This window comes from Chanodichthys erythropterus, chromosome 23 (genome assembly GCF_024489055.1).
Source record: "Chanodichthys erythropterus isolate Z2021 chromosome 23, ASM2448905v1, whole genome shotgun sequence".
Taxonomy (NCBI): Eukaryota; Metazoa; Chordata; class Actinopteri; order Cypriniformes; family Xenocyprididae; genus Chanodichthys; species Chanodichthys erythropterus.
Genome location: NC_090243.1, coordinates 21,183,712 through 21,206,007, shown reverse-complemented (window position 1 = coordinate 21,206,007; position 22,296 = coordinate 21,183,712). Strand labels below are relative to the sequence as shown.

At 35.6% G+C, this 22,296-nt stretch overlaps 1 protein-coding gene across 1 annotated transcript; it reads right to left on the bottom strand.

Moving 5' to 3' along the window:
• Positions 1 to 1,309: 1,309 nt before the first annotated feature.
• Positions 1,310 to 21,530, bottom strand: slc22a17 (solute carrier family 22 member 17). The gene is made up of 10 exons (XM_067377501.1): positions 21,144 to 21,530; positions 16,764 to 17,376; positions 13,152 to 13,255; positions 12,917 to 13,071; positions 11,289 to 11,454; positions 10,497 to 10,612; positions 10,290 to 10,398; positions 5,690 to 5,913; positions 4,815 to 4,926; positions 1,310 to 2,841 (listed from the first exon to the last, which is right to left on the bottom strand). Exons 2-10 carry the CDS (start codon positions 17,217 to 17,219, stop codon positions 2,565 to 2,567), a joined length of 1,719 nt encoding a protein of 572 aa, XP_067233602.1. The 5' UTR covers positions 17,220 to 17,376; positions 21,144 to 21,530; the 3' UTR covers positions 1,310 to 2,564.
• Between the last annotated feature and the right edge of the window lie 766 nt (positions 21,531 to 22,296).

The window sequence follows — 22,296 nt, the reverse complement described above, 5'->3', positions numbered from 1 at the left end:
CAGGCATCACCTGTCAGTGCTCATAATGTTAAGTGAAAAACACTGATTATCTCTTCATCATGGCACCTGTTAGTGGGTGGCAGTATTAGGCAGCAAGTGATGGACATTTTGTCCTCAAAGTTTATGTGTTAGAAGCAGGAAAAATGGGCAAGCGTAAGGATTTGAGCGAGTTTGACAAGGACCAAATGGCGCCATTTGGTGCAGATGCTAAAATTTATAGTTTATGGGCAAAAGTATGACGAAATTCTGTAAATCAATAAGATCTTTATAATAGTATAGCAGAAATGACATAAAATGTATAAATATCAGTCGTCACTCTATAGCTGCCAATGGTGAATGTGATTTCACCAAGTACGACATGTCCCTCTTATCTGATTGGTTGATTGGAATGTTGATCCAGGAACATGTTTACCGTTTATGTCAAGTTTAGGCATGCAAGCAGGGTTAGGTGAATAACATTGATGTAGAAGCACCTATCTTACCCCTCTGATTTTAGGGATAAGTAATGGGTAGGATTAGGTTTAAGGGTAGGAATAGTGAAGTGAAGTGACATGTGGCCAAGTATGGTGACCCATACTCGGAATTTAACCCATCCAAGTGCACACATGCAGCAGTGAACACACACACCGTGAACACACACCCGGAGCAGTGGGCAGCCATTGCTGCGGCGCAGTTGGGGGTACGGTGCCTTGCTCAAGGGTCTCACCTCAGTTGTGGTATTGAAGGTGGGGAGAGCGCTGGAAATTCACTCCCCTCACCAACAATCCCTGCCGGACCCTGAGATTCGAACCCATGACCTTTGGGGTACAAGTCCAACTCTCTATCCATTAGGCCACGACTGCCCCAAACGTTTGGTTAGGTTAGGAATAGGCTTAAGACTAAATTTTCGGACAGGAATGTTATGTTGTGTCAACAAAATATGTTGATCCAGGAACATGTCTTACTTGGCAAAATCACAGTGACCAGCTGCCAATACTGTATGTCCTAGTAAGAAGACATTTAAATGCTTGTTTTAAAACTACAAAATAACTATACATAGTTTTATGATCAAAGCTCTGTAAAGGGACAATATACAGGTGGCTCATGTAAACAGTTTGGGGCGCTTGACCATTGTAAAATCGGGAGCTGCAGTCCAGAGAGATTTTATGGTGAATCACTGATCTGAAATGAGCTCTGCCACTTACAAAAACCAAAGAGCAAAAAATATGCAAACCAGGAAAACATTGAACATCACGTGATGGACCAGAACAGAACATTAAATAACACCAATGTCGGTTCCAATTACTTGACAAACAAATTATTTTTCCAGATTTTATTTGTAAGTATACTTGGTTAAAGATTTATTAATAATTACAGCATTGTTTAGTAATTGTTGCGTGATCATCAGACTTATTACTATTATCATTTATAATTCAAGTAGTAATAATAATCATAATTAAATTATTACTAACAATTGAGAACTATTAAGTGCATTTCAAAGAATCGAACACAAAAAGGCGTTTACGACAGAAAGCTACATAACTCGTGTTTCCAATGTTCCTTATTTCATAATCCGAATGCAATAAGCAAAGATGAAAGGCAAAATACAGAGCCAGACAATAGACAAAAATAAATCCAGACAGTGTCAACATTCAAATGAACCCGCGAGCTCCTCTGCTGTCGTACTCTTCAGCCTCGATCTTCAAGGTAAGGAACAGAGGGATGTTATGAGCAATCAGCCTATTAAAGGAATATTCCAGATTAAATACAACTTGAGCTGCTGAATTGCTCTACAAAATTATTCACTTGTGCACAGTGAAGTCTACGGGATGATGCATCACAGGGTTTAAAAGCAGAAGCATGAAGGATGTACTACACATACATTATTCAGTAGAAATGTTAACCTGTGAAGTTCTGTAAATCATCTGCGACTAAAATTAACAACTGGTTATGCAATACCAACGAGTCGAAATAATAAAAACGGGGGATACTGACAGCAAGTCCCAGCTGCTGCACAGAGAGCTCAAGATGTGTCCCTGTAATATTCCTTTAACTAAGAGAGACGTGTAACATACGATAATAAGTGTTTCTGGTATCATGCCTCAGTCCAGTCAGAGTGCACATAAATTATGCTCATTGTTTCTCGCCCAAAACACAATCAGCAATCCTCTGGGCTCGGCATTCTTAGCAGCAATATGTTCAAGAACTAAGAGAACCAATTCCATCCTTCATCCATCTGGAGTGAGAACATAAGCCTAGTTTCAAAGGGATAAATATATTTCAAAACGACCACTGTGTTTTTCAGCCCTTGTCTCTGTGAAGTTTCATAATGGTCTAATATTAGTATTAAGTCACTGGATGCTACATGGGTCAGACTTGTTGAATTCGAGCGTATGCCCTTGACTCATGGTTTTTGCCACTGTGTGCTGGAGAGGTGGAGCGCTGCGCACTCTGTAGACTCTGTTTCCTCACACTTTATGATGGAGTAAATGTGTGACGACTCCACCGACAGTGTTAGGAATGACTACTAATACACAATTAAGAGGACGCGACTCCAAGGACGATCCCCGCTTGAAGGGTAGAGGCTAGGTCTCTGGGTTGGGAGTAGCGAGAAGAGGAACGTTATCCCTCCTCCGTCGGGCGAGCGGAGGACGCCGGTACTGTTCTCCATCCACCAGCGTCTGTGGAAGGGCTTTGCGTTTGCTCTCCGGGAGAAGCAGGATGGAGAGAACCGCTAGCAGGGCCAAAGAGGAGTAGACCACATGGTGCAGAAAGTAGCCGTAGTGATTCCGCAGATCCATGAGAGGAGAACTGAGGCGGCCCACGCAACCCAGCGCCATGACGGCTCCCACCCCACTTCCTCTGTGGACACAACGATGGAACATCAAAATCAACACATTCACGGTTTCTATTAAATATTTGATAAGTTGATCAACTTTGGTTGAAGAAAAGTAGAAGCACATTTTGATTCTGATGGATCTTTTGCCATTGGCTTATTTTAGTGCTGATGCTGCCTTCATGTGCAATTGGATTTATCGTAAATATGAGTTTCTTTGTCAGAAATTGGACGAGCGATCTCTCAAGTCATATATGGGTCTGACAAATAAGTTTTTTAAAAGTGTAAAAAAAAAAAACCTAATGGAGATATAATTAATTTTGAGTTTTTATTGTGTTAACAATGAAATTATGTGTTTTTTATAATCAATTAACACTGATTTATGTCATTTTTTACAAGATGGACAAAATTTGTCACCAAAAAAGTAATTTGGTTTAACAAAAATTTCGGTTTTACCGAATGACGATATTTTCAAACAATGCTAACAGGCTGATATCTAGCAAGCTAGCAAAAGGACAATCAAACATTTTATATTTAGCACAAATTTTTAAAATATTAAAACATTTTCCATGTTTTATAGCAGTTGTACTGAATGACCTGATGTTTCGGGACGTGTATGAGCAAGTGAAAACAAATTTTTCAAATAGTTAAGAGAGATTTAGTTACTTTAATTCATGAGTATGTGGTCCTTTACAGGTGTCTGAATGATGTCACATCCTGTCACATGATATTGACCACATGACTTGATCCAAAATGGTCCCATTTATATTGGTTACTCCAAATTACATCAATGAAATTAATTTTTTCGGACATTCTTTCTCATAACAAAGCAATGACTTCTACACATAATTTGCCAGAATAAATATATACATTTATTAGATATTTTAATCACTAATAAAATGGCTGTATTGGCCTTTGGACGGTTAAACTGAATAATCTTTTGAGACTTTAAAATACCTTTAATATGTAGCAAAATATAATTAAAACCTTTTGGATTCAGTAAAAGAGATCTAGTTGTACTACCTTACATACTTTGGATGTCATATCTGTGTTTTTTATTATTATTAAGGCCTTTGGACAAAAAAAAATGACCAGTCACGTCATTGACCCATATACGACTGAGAAACTTTGAGTTTCTGAGTTGGAAGTTGCAGTAGTGACTAAGTTTTATTTGTTTTTGCTGCAACATCTACATTGTCTTCTCTTGCTGTTACACATGTACATTTACATATATAAAAACATTTGATGCATATTGTATGTATTTTTCACAGCAAAATCTATAAGTAGCCTATACAATAGTGTGGGTAATGATTATACGGTTGTCAATGAATGCGACCCTACATTTTATTCAAAATTCATTGGCTATTGACCAAATATAAATATATTTTGGCTTTAATAAGATCTTACTAAAAATATGCAAGAATTAACCTGGTGTCCTCCATGATTCCTATTTATTCTGACAACAAAGCACTTGAACGTGATAAACTCATAATTGTGACTTCAGAAGTAGGACATTTCCAATAACACATGAAGGCAGCATGAGTGGCGTCTCCGGATTCCTCATAATACTGAACAGATCACAATATAGTGGTCTCAACAGCATTACAGCCACATTTGGCAAATGCTTTTATGCAGTGCATTCAGGGTTTACATTTTATTAGTTCATGCATTCCCTAGGAATCAAACCCATGACCTTGCCGTTGTCAGCATTACGCTCTACCAATTATAGCATGTGAAAACTCTTTCCCTTTTCACGCTAATAAGTGAACAACTGGTGCAAATCTTCCTTCAGTTTCATCCCAAGAGAAACACTCTTGGCGGGAAGCCAGAACAACACAGAACAGATGCATAAATTACATCCCTAAAAGGTTCTCTCAAGTGTGAGCGTGCTGTTTTCATTGTCCATACACTACCTGCCTTCTGCTGTTTCGGGAGCTAAAATAAGCAAGATGTTATCACGGTGAGCTAGTAACCAGCCCTGCAGGACTAGCGTGTTTACCTGATGACGGTGGGCATGACTTCAGCGGTAAACAGAATGGAGAGGGAGGCGGCCGCTTGGGACGAGAACAGGCCCATTATGGAGAACACGGTCATGGCTGACTCACTCAGATCTGCAGGGACACATTCATCTGAACGTCAAACATTGTACAGCAAAATGCCTCAAAGAATTAATTCATTTACAGATAATTCTGTGTGCAAATCTCACGAAAACATGTCCAGATCATATTGCACTCACAAAACTAAATTCATAAAAGACTTTTTTGCATTGTAATATTTTCAACAATTACATGCATTTACAATTAATCAACAATAAAGCACATTTTCCACAACATCTAAGCAAAGGCTAATGATGAGAATTTGAGGGACAATGTGCTCACATGCAGTGTGCAGTCCCCAAAATAAATAAAATCACATAAATGCACTACAAAATAAAATGTCCTATATATAAAATATAAATATCACAAATAATGAAATCACCTCTGCTCAGAGTACATATGGTCCCTCTCTAAATAGTGTTAACATAACACTAAAGCAGAGTTAAAGTTAATGAGATAATTAAGCAATTAATTGACGATTGTGCATTAGTGATGAACACCTGCTGTTAACAAGCAGAATCACAGAAGAAAAGAGAAACACAAGAACTACAACTGACTTCAGTCACAGCCTTATTAATTGCTTAATTATCTCATTAACTTCAACTCTGCTTCAGGGTTACTTTAACACTATTTAGAGAGGGACCATATGTACAAGCAGAGTTGATTTAACTCTGGGGATTTTACTGTGATATTGTTTTGAATTGAGGATGAATTTTCACCCAAAATACCAAGTAATGTGTATATGGTGTTCGGAAAGTGACCGAAGGTGGACACTTACAGTCCATGAGTCCGAGCAGGATTAGGGAAGCCAGTCCGGTCAAGGTCATGGCTAGAAGAAGAATTCCACGGCGACCACACCGGTCCACTGTTGCCCAGAGCAGCAGCCAGGCTCCGCCCCCAGCACATACAGACAGCAGGTACGTCCAATAGAAACTGGGGGTGATTCCTCTGACGTCACCTCTGAAGGAGCTGTAGCAGTGACTGATGCCATGAGAGATGAACCTGAACATAGTTTAAAAAAAAATATGCTTTTTCAACAATGATGATAAGAATTGAGCAGCAAATAAGCATATTTGAATGATTTCTGAAGGATCATGTGACACTGAAGACTGGAGTAATGATGCTGAAAATTCACAGACTTTGACATTACAGGAATTAATTGCAAGCCAGTCAAATTCTTCCACATCGAACTCATCCAACCACGTCTTTATGGTCCTTGCTTTGTGCACTGGGGCACTTTCATGCTTGAATAGAAAAGGGCCTTCGCCAAACTGTTCCCACAAAGCATTGTTCAAAATTGTCATGGAATGCTGAAATATTAAAGGGTTAGTTCACCCAAAAAATGAAAAATCTGTCATTAATTACTCACCCTCATGTTGTTCCACACCCGGAAGACCTTCAATCATCTTCAGAACACAAATTAAGATATTTTTAATGAAATCCGGTGGCTCAGTGAGGCCTGCATTGACAGCAAGATCATTTCTGGGCGTTTGAAAGTATTAAAGTACTAAAAACATTTAAATCAGTTCATGTGACTACAGTAGTTCAACCTTAATGTTATGAAGTGACAAAAATACTCTTTGTGCGGCATAAAAAACTAAATAACGACTTTATTCAACAATATCTAGTGATGGGCGATTTCAAAACACTGATTCGAAACAAAAGATTCGTAAAGCTTCATGAAGCAGTGGTTCAAACTGACAAAGTCACGCCCCCCAGTGGTGAACCATTGAAATTTCTTATGATGTAACGAAGCCTTGTTTACTGAAATCATGTGATTTTGGTGCTCTGAACCACTGATTTGAAACAAAAGATTCATAAAGCCTTATGAAGCAGTGTTTTGAAACACCCATCACTAGATATTGTTGAATAAAGTCGTTATTTTGGTTTTTTGGCACACAAGAAGTATTCTTGTCACTTCATTAAATTAAGGTTGAACCACTGTATGTCACATGAACTGATTTAAATATGTCTTTATTAGCTTTCTGGGCATCTGAAAGTGTTAATTATCTGTCAATGCAGCCATCGGTTTTCATCAAAAATATCTTAATTTGTGTTCTGAAGATGAACAAAGCTCTTACAGGTGTCGAACGACATGAGGGTGAGTAATTAATGACAGAATTTTTATTTTTGGGTGAACTAACCCTTTAAGATTTCCCTTTCACCTAAGGACTACAGCCCCATTGACTCCCTGTGCCAATGCATTGATGAAATTAAAAATTGGATGTGTCTAAACTTCCTTCAGTTAAACAAAGACAAAACTGAAATTATTGCGTTTGGAAACAAAGATGAAGTTCTCAAAGTGAACATGTACCTTCACTCTAGGGGTCAAACAACTAAAAATCAAGTCAGGAATCTTGGTGTGATTTTGGAGTCAGACCTGAGTTTCAGTAGCCATGTAAAGACAATAACTAAATCAGCGTATTATCATCTCAAAAATATTGCAAGAATTAGATTCTTTGTCTCCAGTCAAGACTTAGAGAAACTTGTTCATGCTTTCATCACCAGCAGGGTGGATTATTGTAATGGGCTCCTCACTGGTCTTCCCAAAAAGACCATAAGACAGCTGCAGCTCGTACAGAACGCTGCTGCCAGGATTCTGAGCAGAACCCGAAAACATGAACACATCACACCAGTCTTCAGGTCCTTGCACTGGCTTCCAGTTACATTTAGAATTGATTTTAAAGTACTGTTGCTTGTTTATAAATCACTCAATGGCCTAGGACCTCAATACATTGCAGATATGCTCATAGAATATAAACCTAACAGATCACTCAGATCATCAGGATCAAGCCATTTAGAAATACCATGGGTTCACTCAAAGCAAGGAGAGTCTGCTTTTAGCTGTTACGCCAGCCACAGCTGGAACCAGCTTCCAGAAGAGATCAGGTGTGCTCCAACAGTAGCCACATTCAAATCCAGACTCAAAACACATCTTTTTATCTATCCATTTGCTGATTGAGCACTGTGCTATGTCCGAACTGTTTGCACTTTATTTTATACGTATTATCTTTTTATTCTTTTAATTCCTTTTCCTGTTTTTATTTCATTTTTAATGTATTTTATATCTTTTATGTATCATCTTGTTATTCTGACTTTTAATGCATTTTAAATATTGCTGTCTGGTTGAAAGAGCTGGGAGAATTAGGAAGAAAGTGATTAGGTTAAAATTTGGTAAATTTGGATAAGGGGACAAACCATGGGGAAATTTAAGCTGTAGTGCATGGTTAAGATATCTCTGGATTACAGTCAGGACACTTTCCAAAGGGGGAAATTTCCAAAGGGGAAATTTGAACTGCGTTGCATAGGTAAGATATCTCCAGAAGGGGGATTAGGGCTGTGTGGTGCAGTTTGAGGTGTCTTGGCAAAAGGGGAGATTGAAACTGTGTTTATCAGTTTGAAGTGCCTTAACAGGTAGCAGTCCTGTTGTGTGAGGAAGATCCATTCTGATCCGCTCTGATGAATAGATCCGTTTAGATCCACTCTGACGGACAACAACAACAACAAACTCCCTGAAACTTCCTAGCTCTTCCATCCAGATAGCAAAATTTTCTGTTTTTACTGTTATTTCTATTCCTTATGTTCTATTTTTATTATTCTTTTTTATGTAACGCACTTTGAATTACCATTGTGTATGAAATGTGCTATACAAATAAAATCGCCTTTCCTTGCCAATTGCCTTGCCTTATCTGGAAGTAAGGCGTCCAGCCCAACCCTTGAAAAACAGCCCATTATCCCTCCTCCACCACTCATTATAGTGGCACAATGCAGTCAAGGCAGGTAAAGTTCTTCTCGCCCATCAGACTGCCAAAAAGAGAAGCACGATTTGAACAGGTATACACTGCTCCAGAATCCAGTGGAGCAGCTGCTCGCCACTTGAAACCCACTCCGTGAAGCTCCCATCACACAGTTTTTGTGCAGATATTAATGCCAGTGGAAGTTTGGAACTCTTCAGCAATGGAGTCAGCAGAGCTTTGGCGACCATGTGCCTCAGCACTCGAGACTTTACATGGTCTTCCGCTTTGTGGCTGAGTGCCTAAACGCTTCCACTTTCCAATAATACCACTTACAGTTGACCGTGAAATATCTAGCAGGGATGAAATTTACTTCCTGCAAAGATGGCATCCTCTCACAGTGCCATGCACGAATCCACTCAGCTCTTCAGAACGATCCATTTTTGAATGAAGACTGCATGGCCAGGTGCTTGGTTTTATACACATGTGGCAATGGATCTGACTGAAACACCTGTATTCAAGAATTAAGAGGTGTGTCCCAATACTTTTGGTGTATATACAGTACAGTCCAAAAGTTTGGAACCACTAAGATTTTTAATGTTTTTAAAAGAAGTTTCGTCTGCTCACCAAGGCTACATTTATTTAATTAAAAATACAGTAAAAACAGTAATATTGTGAAATATTATACAATTTAAAATAACTGTTTTCTATTTGAATATATTTCACAAAGTAATTTATTCCTGTGATCAAAGCTGAATTTTCAGCATCATTACTCCAGTCTTCAGTGTCACATGATCCTTCAGAAATCATTCTAATATGCTGATCTGCTGCTCAAGAAACTTTTAATGTGTACAATTGTACAAAATATTTGTGTACAATATTTTTTTTCAGGATTATTTGATGAATAGAAAGTTCAAAAGAACAGTGTTTATCTGAAATCTAATCTTTTGTAACATTATAAATGTCTTTACTGCCACTTTTGATTGATTTAATGCATCCTTGCTGAATAAAAGTATTCATTTCTTTAATTTCTTTTCAAAAAAATAAAAATAAACATTCTTACTGACCCCAAACTTTTGAACGGTAGTGTATAATGCTACAGAAGCTTTATATTTCAGATAAATGCTGTTCTTCTGAACTTTCTATTCATCAAGGAATCCTGAAAAAAAAAGTACACAACTGCTTTCAACATTGAAAATAATCATAAATGTTTCTTGAGCAGCAAATCATCATATCAGAATGATTTCTGAAGGATCATGTGACACTGAAGACTGGAGTAATGATGCTGAAAATTCAGCTTTGATCACAGGAATAAATTATTTTAAATTGTAATAATATTTCACAATATTACTGTTTTACTGTATTTTTAATTAAATAAATGTAGCCTTGGTGAGCAGACGAAACTTCTTTTAAAAACATTAAAAATCTTAGTGGTTCCAAACTTTTGGACTGTACTGTAAGTACTTCCTAAATGTTTGTTCTATATCTGCACTGTTGCTTCCTGAAGGAAAGGCATTCAGTTTTTCTCAACTGAACTAAAAATAAACAATTTTGGTGTTATTTTGCAAGAGCAGTCAGCTTCCAACTTCCAAAACCTGATGATTTTCGCACATTAGGTAAGTAAAAACAGTAGGAATCACTTACGAAGTGAATCCCAGCACACACAGGTTTTTCCAGATGTTTCTGCTGTGCAGCAGCTCTGGGAAAGACAGATGAGGACGTCCAGGAGATGAGGACGACTCGGTGTCCAGCTCTGCATCAGACACAATAACGCACTCTCATTCCGTTCGTTCAACTACTATTAGAAGAAAACATCCAGCGTCAACAAGACAAAGATATTTTTAAACTGACCTGTGAAGCTGTCGTCATCTCTCTGGCGCTCGCTCCGTTCACTGAAGGAATTCATGTCTCCCGTCCTCTCGGAAAGCAGAAGCCAACGCGGCGATTCTGGAAACACCCCTGGGATCCTGAAGACAAACTGATCTTTAAATGTTGGAAAAAAGAGCAGCTTCACAGAGTAATAGCGTGATTTGCTCTACAAATAGCACGGCTGGGAGAACCGACACTGTGGCACTAGCAGTCATAGATTTAAAGCTTTGATGCTTCACAGGGAATTTTAGATCAATATTTCTGAATGAGGATGAAGCCACAGTCAGTTTGCATTTAGGCTGATGAAGTGTTGAAAAGCTTCACTTCCTGTTCCAGTAGCTCGTCTTAATGCTGAGCCAGTTTAATAACATAAGAGATATAATCCACAGAACTAACCTGCAGGAAACTGTGTTTATGTTACATTATATATCAAATAAACCATCTGCAAATGTGTTTTTCAGATAGCAGCTCACAGAACTTGTTTCAGGGATCAACATTAAGGATTACCGATGACCCATTTAAACATCTCTGTGATGTTTTGTGACTTCTGCTGATGTATATAGGAACACGTCATGTTTTGGCATCATTTCCTGGCAAAATGTATTATGAATCTTCTAGCTGTCTTAAATGACCTTACAGTAGTTATAAGTCTCAAACTTTCTTATCTTTGCACCTCTAATATAGTGGCAAAGTACACAAACCAAAACCGCATGATTTGCTAGAGCGTAGTTATTACAAAAGCTGATCAGTAGGTTATATTCCTCACGGACTCACCCGTAGCACAGGAACAAGGTCAGAGGAGCCGCTCCGGTTCCCAACAGGCCCCTCCAGGAGCCACAGCCGAGGGCCACAGCCAGCAGGAGGAGCTCGCCCGCAAACGTGGTCAGTCCGGACATCATCGTCGCCAGCAGCCGCAGGGAAGGGTCGCAGAGTTCCAGACCTAAACAGTTTTAAAGGTCATAACTAACAGAATGCATGTAAGCGTTTTTATATTCTGGTTCTGGATATGAACATCTGTAGTTTTAGTTCACTCAGAATGTATCTTGATTTTTGTTTGGTCATTTTTTGACTGAAAAATTTTATGTTTTGTTTTTTTAGAATTATTACTATATTGGAATGATGTAGGTTTTGGCACTTGCTACACGAACACAAAAAAATAATCATGGATATGATTCAAAAAGGTTAAATGGTCCTGAAAAACATAATAATGCTTGTATTGTTTGTGGTCAAAAATGTGTGCATTGGAAATGGATGGGAATTGAATTTCATCTAGTGGAAGCGTTTGGTACTGCGCCCAAACAAAATCTCATTTTTTTAGTTTATTTTGACTTAAATTTGGGACACAACTTATTATTTTCTGAAGCATGTTTTATTCTAAAAATGTGAGGAAAATCATGCCGTATAAAATTTAAAAACAGATTTTCATGATAATAAACTTACATTTCTATTCATTTTATTTAATTTTTTTCACTTCAGTAAAAAAATAATAATAATAATAATGCCAAGTATCGTCTTTAAAAAGAGACCAAACTAAAGTCTGTGCTCCAAAGCATTCAAGATTTAACACAGTTTAAAGGATTAGTTCACTTTCAAATAAAATTGTCCTGATAATTTACTCACCTCCATGTCATCCAAGATGTTCATGTCTTTCTTTCTTCAGTCGAAAAGAAATGAAGGTTTTTGATGAAAACATTCCAGGATTTTTCTACTTATAGTGGACTTCACTGGGCACCAAACAGTTGAAGGTCAGAATTACAGTTTCAGCTTCAAAGAGCTTTAGACGATACCAGACGAGGAATAAGAGTCTTATCTAGTGAAACGATTGGTCATTTTCGAAAATAAATTATCAGGAAATTTTATTTTGAAAGTGAATTAATCCTTTAAAGTTGGTAATTTCATTTTCAGGCCTATGCTCAAAAAAGTGGTTATAATATAATAAATGGATCATAATTATTCCATAAATAAATTCAGTACCATAAAATCCCCTAAATATATTAAATAAAAAACATTATCAAACCAAAATTGATAATTGAAAAACCATCTCGACTTGAGTGCGGCCTTTGATACCGTCTCGCATAAGGTTAGTTTCTATTGGGATCACTGGCACTGGCTCCTTTCCGGGTTTATATCATATCTCACTGGTCCAACTTAAACATTTTCGAGATCATCTACAGTCACTACTGGTGTTCCTCAGGGTTCTGTTTTGGGCCCGCTTCCATTCATGATCTATTTACTCCCTCTTGGTCACATTTTCAGGAAATATGGTATTCACTTTCACTGTTACGTCTGCCTGTCTTCCAGGAAAGTTTAGACATCTGTACTTTTTTGCAGTGTAATATCATCACAAACCCACAACAAACAAACACGCTGCTGAGCGATCAGATCATGAGCGTTTGACTCACGTGTGATGTAGAGCGTGAGGTAGACGCCAGCGCTCGCAGCAGCGAGACAGAACCGCATGGTGATGAAGACCGGCGGTGAGGGCGAGACACACACCAGCACTCCAAACACCACCGTCAGGGTCAGAGACACCAGCAGCGACTTGTGCCTGCCCAGCCTGAACAAAAAAGACAATCAGAACAATTAAATACAAAAATGACAGAAATAACATCAGAAACTGAAGAGACGGTTTCTCACCGGTCAGACGTGTAACCCAAACTCAGACAGCCCGTGAGGGTCCCCAGAATGAAGCACACCTCCTCTACTGGAACCAGCCAGTACCGCGAACACACCAGATCCCACTGGGAACGAGAGGAAGTCAGGCCACAACAGACAGGAAGTCAGTCGGCATTTACTAGCAGTTGCATGCAAACACAATCAGAAAATTTAAAAAGACTTCCTGTTGGTAAGAAAACAAGAACACTGTGATCTTCAAAGACGCCCTGAAGAGTGGAAGATGTAACCAGGCTTAAGTTTCACTTCACTTTCAGTCATGCTGAAGACAAAAGTTATGTCAGAGATTTATTGAATCGAATTGAATTTAGAATTTAAAAACAGAAAAAATAAAAACTATTCATATGTGTAATCAATCCAAAGTGGAAAAGGTAATACAAAAAATAGTTTAAAAATAGTTTTCAATATATACAGTAAGATTTTTAATGTTTTTAAAAGAAGTTTCGTCTGCTCACTAAGGCTACATTTATTTAATTAAAAATACAGTAAAAACAGTAATATTGTGAAATATTATTACAATTTAAAATAACTGTTTTCTATTTGAATATATTTCACAAAGTAATTTATTTCTGTGATCAAAGCTGAATTTTCAGCATCATTACTCCAGTCTTCAGTGTCACATGATCCTTCAGAAATCATTCTAATATGCTGATCTGCTGCTCAAGAAACATTTAATGTGTACAATTGTACAAAATATTTGTGTACAATATTTTTTTTCAGGATTATTTGATGAATAGAAAGTTCAAAAGAACAGTGTTTATCTGAAATCTAATCTTTTGTAACATTATAAATGTCTTTACTGCCACTTTTGATTGATTTAATGCATCTTGCTGAATAAAAGTATTAATTTCTTTAATTTCTTTTCAACAAAATAAAAATAAAAATTCTTACTGACCCCAAACTTTTGAACGGTAGTGTATAATGCTACAGAAGCTTTGTATTTCAGATAAATGCTGTTCTTTTGAACTTTCTATTCATCAAGGAATCCTGAAAAAAAAAAAAGTACACAACTGTTTTCAACATTGAAAATTATCATAAATGTTTCTTGAGCAGCAGATCAGCATATTAGAATGATTTCTGAAGGATCATGTGACACTGAAGACTGGAGTAATGATGCTGAAAATTCAGCGTTGCATCACAGGAATAAATTACTTTGTCAAATATATTTAAATAGTACACAGTTATTTTAAATTGTAATAATATTTCACAATATTACTGTTTTTACTGTATTTTTAATTAAATAAATGTAGCCTTGGTGAGCAGACGAAACTTCTTTTAAAAACATTAAAAATCTTAGTGGTTCCAAACTTTTGGACTGTACTGTATATACAGAACTACATAAGTTGAGGTAATAAAATGACTAAAAATACTAAATATGTAATGTTTACAAATATGACAAAAATCAAAATTACTAAAATTGTTAAATAATACAAATGTAATCTAAAATAATTTCTAAAAGCTCAACTAAAACTGAAAGTAAAATAAAAGCTAATTAAAAGTATTAATATACAGAGAGTACTGAAAGAACACTGTAAATATCACAAAAAAATTCTTCAAATTCAGCATGTAAACAGCTGCGGAATGAGTCAGATGTCATGTGACCAAACCACATGGAACATAAGAGTTCATCAGCTGAAACGTGACCAAACCAGTTCTTCTGGACACATGACTAGTCCTCAGGGTGGAGAACTTCGGCCCACACTAACCACAAAACGCTCCTTAAATGAACACATGAGCTATCTTTAGATTGGTCCCGGTTCTGCATCCTTGATTAAAAAAAAACCACAAACTTCAGGGATTAATTAAGAACAGACATTAGTTAAAAAGTTCATTTTACGAGTTGACACTGTCTACAAATAAACCAACACCTGCAGTTTATTTGATTAAATGAAGACTTCAGATGTGTTGAGTGAGGAATCTGATGAACGCAGACGCTGTCAACTTTACACTGGACGTGGTGTTTGACATGAAAAGACACGCGTCCCTCCCAGAACGTGATAAAAGATAAAACCATTTCATCTGACAAGCAACAAGACTTTCTGACAATCTCCGCAGCTCTCTGAAACCTGGAACAAAATCACACTTCACATACAACTACATATTTAATGTCAAAACGCTTCTGATTGGCTGTGATTATGTCACATCATAGAGCATTTTAGGCAAATTACATGATGTTGGAAACCTGTTGCATCACAGGAGCAAATATTCTGTGACATTCATATATAAAAATTTAAATTTTATATATCATAGACTTTTTCTGATATGATGAAGTTTTTTTTTCTTCTTCAGATGATTGCATTATTCTCTAGTAGTGCCTGAATAACCATCTTTCCTGGTTTAGACTTGCTATTATAGGGTTAATTCACACAAAAACATCAAAATATTATAATAACAGTGCTGTTATTAAAAATTATTAAAAAAAGATAATTAACTTAATTAATTAAAAAAAAGGTTAATTGGAATAAGTTAAAATTAGGGCTGACAAATCAATTAATCACATCTAACAAATTTTGTGTTTATATATATATATATATATATATATATATATATATATATATATATATATATATATATATATATATATATATATATATATATATATATATATATATATGTGTGTGTATATACATATATATATATATATATATATATATATATATATATATATATATATATATATATATATATATATAAAATGTACAGTATGTGTGTGTATAATAATAATAACAATAATATACACACATATTATATAAACAAACTTTTATGGTAGATGCAATTAATCGATTTGACAGCACTAGTTAAAATATTTCATTTTACTAAGTTAACATTTCTACTAAAATGCTAAAATGAATAAAACTAAAACTGAATTAACAATAAATTAAAAATTCAGGCAGTACCTATATAGAACAAACTGCCGAAACCTTTAAAATGAAATTATATATATATATATATAGCTCTATATATATCTATATATATATATATATATATATATATATATATATATATATATATATATATATATATATAATGTATGAAGACTTGATGCAAAAGCCTCTAAGTAACATCTGAAATTTTCTTCTAAACTGCACATTTTTATCAAGCTTGTATGTTTATGTTCAGTTAATTTACTTTAATGGCAATGAAAATGACCTATTAATTGCCATTAAAGTGAAATTACTGAACCTAAACATACGAGCTTGATAAAAATGCTCATTTTAGAAGAAAATTTCAGACGGCACTTAGAGGCTTTTGCATTAAGTCTCAATATATATAGTATACTATATAGTATATAAAAGACACTAAAATAGCATTGAACCTAAATGACTTATTTTCTTATGTTCATGCCACTTTTGGAGTGATCAGTGCTGCAAGAAGGACCATAAAAGCCCCAAATTTCAAGCTTGACGATGCAGTCAGGTTTGTGTTTGTGAACCGATGCATCACACAAAAGTTTCCCTTATTGATTTAATAGCAAAAACAAACAACAACAACAACAAAAATGTTCCTAGTACGTAAAAGAGCAGCGTGAACATTTTGCTAAACATCTTGATTCTGAACATTAAAGCTGTCGCCCACCTCTGTGACGATGTTATTGCTCAGTCCTTCGGTGACGTTGTAGTCGTACCCAGCATCACAGTCCCTCAGACCCGACGGCGTGCCGTTGATGAACACGTACTGCTTGCACTGAGCCAGACCTCCGTCTCCTTTCTCCGCGCGCATGGAGGCGTTCGCCACCTGAGGAACGGGCGAGGGTCCCGGGAGACGACAGCGGAAGGGTGAGGCCAGGGTCAGGAGCGGGTCGGAGGACAGCAGGAACGCCAGGAAGAGGTTGGGCAGTATGGAGAGGGCGATGAAGAGCCTCTGCTTCTTCCGGCCCAGAGCCAGAATCATGACCTCTCCGGTGGGCGGCAGGGCGGGCGGCAGGGGGAGGGAGGACGGGGCGGGAGAGGAGGGCATGGGGGAGGACGGGAGGGAGGGAGGGGGAGGAGGACAGGGAGTCGGAGAGGCCAGCGGGGACGAGGGTGATGTCATTGTTTGGACGGAGGCTGCGTCGGAGAGAGCGCTGCGTTACTGCTGCGGCCGCAGGTGAAGAGGGAGAAAGAGAGAGAGAGAGAAAGATAGACGCCTGTCTGTGTCTCTCGCTCTCTCTCTTCCTCTGCTCACCCTGAGACAAACCACGAGAAACAACCTGCAAAAGATAAAAGGGTACATGGAGTCAGATAGATAGAGCGATAGATAGAACGATAGATAGATAGATAGATAGATAGATAGATAGATAGATAGATAGATAGATAGATAGATAGATAGATAGATAGATAGATAGATAGAACGATAGATAGATAGATATATAGATAGATAGATAGATAGATAGAACGATAGATAGAACGATAGATAGATAGAACGATAGATAGATAGAACGATAGATAGATAGAACAATAGATAGATAGAACGATAGATAGATAGATAGAACGATAGATAGAACGATAGATAGAACGATAGATAGAACGATAGATAGATAGAACGATAGATAGATAGAACGATAGATAGATAGATAGAACGATAGATAGAACGATAGATAGATAGATAGATAGATAGATAGATAGATAGAACGATAGATAGAACGATAGATAGATAGAACGATAGAACGATAGATAGATAGATAGATAGATAGATAGATAGATAGATAGATAGATAGATAGATAGATAGATAGATAGATAGATAGATAGATAGATAGAACGATAGATAGAACGATAGATAGAACGATAGATAGATAGATAGATAGATAGATAGATAGATAGAACGATAGATAGAACGATAGATAGAACGATAGATAGATAGATAGATAGAACGATAGATAGAACGATAGAACGATAGATAGATAGATAGATAGATAGATAGATAGATAGATAGATAGATAGATAGATAGATAGATAGATAGATAGATAGATAGATAGATAGATAGATAGATAGATAGATAGAACGATAGATAGAACGATAGATAGAACGATAGATAGATAGATAGATAGATAGATAGATAGATAGATAGATAGATAGATAGATAGATAGAACGATAGATAGAACGATAGATAGAACGATAGATAGAACGATAGATAGAACGATAGATAGAACGATAGATAGAACGATAGATAGATAGATAGATAGATAGATAGATAGATAGATAGATAGATAGATAGATAGATAGATAGATAGATAGATAGATAGATAGATAGATAGATAGATAGATAGATAGATAGATCGATAGATAGAACGATAGATAGATAGATAGAACGACAGATAGATAGAACGATAGATAGATAGATAGATAGATAGATAGATAGATAGATAGATAGATAGATAGATAGATAGATAGATAGATAGATAGATAGATAGATAGATAGATAGAACGATAGATAGATAGATAGATAGATAGATAGATAGATAGATAGATAGATAGATAGATAGATAGATAGATAGATAGATAGATAGATAGATAGATAGATAGATAGATAGAACGATAGAACGATAGATAGATAGATAGATAGATAGATAGATAGATAGATAGATAGAACGATAGATAGATAGATAGATAGATAGATAGATAGATAGAACGATAGATAGATAGATAGATAGAACGATAGATAGATAGATAGATAGATAGATAGATAGATAGATAGATAGATAGATAGATAGAACGATAGATAGAACGATAGATAGATAGATAGATAGATAGATAGATAGATAGATAGATAGATAGAACGATAGATAGAACGATAGATAGATAGAACGATAGATAGAACGATAGAACGATAGATAGATAGATAGATAGATAGATAGATAGATAGAACGATAGATAGATAGATAGAACGATAGATAGATAGAACGATAGATAGATAGATAGATAGATAGAACGATAGATAGAACGATAGATAGAACGATAGATAGATAGAACGATAGATAGATAGAACGATAGATAGATAGATAGATAGATAGATAGATAGATAGATAGATAGAACGATAGATAGAACGATAGATAGAACGATAGATAGATAGATAGATAGATAGATAGATAGATAGATAGATAGATAGATAGATAGAACGATAGATAGAACGATAGATAGATAGATAGATAGATAGATAGATAGATAGATAGAACGATAGATAGAACGATAGATAGATAGATAGATAGATAGATAGATAGATAGATAGATAGATAGATAGATAGATAGATAGATAGATAGATAGATAGATAGATAGATAGATAGATAGATAGAACGATAGATAGATAGATAGATAGAACGACAGATAGATAGAACGATAGATAGATAGAACGATAGATAGATAGATAGATAGATAGATAGATAGATAGATAGATAGATAGATAGATAGATAGATAGATAGATAGATAGATAGATAGATAGATAGATAGATAGATAGATAGAACGATAGATAGAACGATAGAACGATAGATAGATAGATAGATAGATAGATAGATAGATAGATAGATAGATAGATAGATAGATAGATAGATAGATAGATAGATAGATAGATAGATAGATAGATAGATAGATAGATAGAACGATAGATAGATAGATAGATAGATAGATAGATAGATAGATAGATAGATAGATAGATAGATAGAACGATAGATAGATAGATAGATAGATAGATAGATAGATAGATAGATAGATAGATAGATAGATAGATAGAACGATAGAACGATAGATAGATAGATAGATAGATAGATAGATAGATAGATAGATAGATAGATAGATAGATAGAACGATAGATAGAACGATAGATAGAACGATAGATAGATAGATAGATAGATAGATAGATAGATAGATAGATAGATAGATAGAACGATAGAACGATAGATAGATAGATAGATAGATAGATAGATAGATAGATAGATAGATAGATAGATAGATAGATAGAACAACAGGATAGAACGATAGATAGAACGATAGATAGAACGATAGATAGATAGATAGATAGATAGATAGATAGATAGATAGATAGATAGATAGATAGATAGATAGATAGATAGATAGATAGAACGATAGAACGATAGAACGATAGATAGATAGATAGATAGATAGATAGATAGATAGATAGATAGATAGATAGATAGAACGATAGAACGATAGAACGATAGATAGATAGATAGATAGATAGATAGATAGATAGATAGATGGATAGATAGATAGATAGAACAACAGGATAGATAGATAGATAGATAGATAGATAGATAGATAGATAGATAGATAGATAGATAGATAGATAGATAGATAGATAGATAGATAGATAGATAGATAGAACGATAGATAGAACGATAGAACGATAGATAGATAGATAGATAGATAGATAGATAGATAGATAGATAGATAGATAGATAGATAGATAGATAGAACAACAGGATAGAACGATAGATAGAACGATAGATAGAACGATAGATAGAACGATAGATAGATAGATAGATAGATAGATAGATAGATAGATAGATAGATAGATAGATAGATAGATAGATAGATAGAACGATAGAACGATAGATAGAACGATAGAACGATAGATAGAACGATAGATAGAACGATAGATAGAACGATAGATAGAACGATAGATAGATAGATAGATAGATAGATAGATAGAACGATAGAACGATAGATAGATAGATAGATAGATAGATAGATAGATAGATAGATAGATAGATAGATAGATAGATAGATAGATAGATGAAAGTATGACTTGAAAGTGAAATTAAAGAATAAAAGAAAGAACAACAGATGAAAGTTGAAAACTGAACAAGTGAAATAATCAAATGAAAGAATGAACGGATGAACAGAATGAGAGAACTGGAGTTATGTAAGTGGAATTATAGAGAATAACTGCATTAATGATCAGAAACATCATTCAGTTCTGATCTGAAGATGACTCTATCATAAATCATCACGAATCACCTGCTGCTGCTGCTGAAGATGAGCCGCGGATCACATCAGATGACTCCCGCTCATGCACGCTGATGCTGATGCTGGTCTGAGGCGGGTCTGGTGTGTTCTGGACTCGTTCGGCCCGTTCAGTCCGGCGCAGTAAATGTCTCTCCGCGGGAACAAAAGCGCCTCGCTTCGCTTCGCTTCTGCTGATCTGACGCGTCGCGTTCGCCGCGCGTGACTCCAGACAGACGCGTTACATGAAGGTAAATAAAGCCTCGGAGATGACGGCCATGGACGGAAGCAGATCCCCGGCACCGAGACGCAGACAGGGCGGAAAAACTGGCCCGACTGGCGGCCAGTGTCGGAAAACGTCGGGAACATTCGGGCGGCATCGGAAAAATACAACTAGACGCAGTTGCAGTACATACGTACAACCACACGAGGGAGCCATTTATCACACAAAAAACGGTTACAAAAGGATTTTGTTGTTAGTTTGTTACACTGCATACTACGCATTATACACTATATTAACACACTGCACAGCATGAATGCATGAAATGGATATGATTTTCGTTGTCTTGTTTTCCAGTACAAATATCGAAACATTCTCAAATCAACATACATTTGGGTCTTGTTTTTTTTTATTTTTTAAATTGCAAATGTGAGTTTTTGCTCAAAACAAGAAGAAAAAAAGGGCGAAAGGGTGTCAGAATAATAGTAATTTTTTCCTTTGAATAAAGTCGCTTAATTTTGATGTATTTTTTCAGAAAACAAGACTTAATTTTTCTGTCGTTTTTTTGCAATTTACCATCTGATGCCAATCTAAGGTAAATTTTGCAATTATGTCTTCAATTCTGGGACCATATGTATAAAAATTGTAAATATATATATATATATATATATATATATATATATATATATATATATATATATATATATATATATATATATATATATATATATATATATATAATTTAAAATAAAAATGTAAGCTTACTGTTGAATATTAGTTTTTCAGATAACATGATAGTTCCATGCTATTCTGAATAATATAATATAAGTTATATATTAATTTAAAATAAAATAAATATTATATAATATTTGATTTTAAATAAAATATTATTCATATATTATTATAATATTTTAATAAAATTATAATAAAAGTTATATATTAATTTAA

Bases quoted from the DNA above. Each gene is read 5' to 3' on its own strand.
- slc22a17 (XM_067377501.1), bottom strand. From the start codon at position 17,219: ATGACATCACCCTCGTCCCCGCTGGCCTCTCCGACTCCCTGTCCTCCT. The intron at 4,927-5,689 runs GTAAGTGTCCAC...GTGTCCCTGCAG, and splicing joins CCTGCTCGGACTCATGGACT to ATCTGAGTGAGTCAGCCATG. The intron at 2,842-4,814 runs GTAAACACGCTA...TTGTGTCCACAG, and splicing joins GTCATGCCCACCGTCATCAG to AGGAAGTGGGGTGGGAGCCG.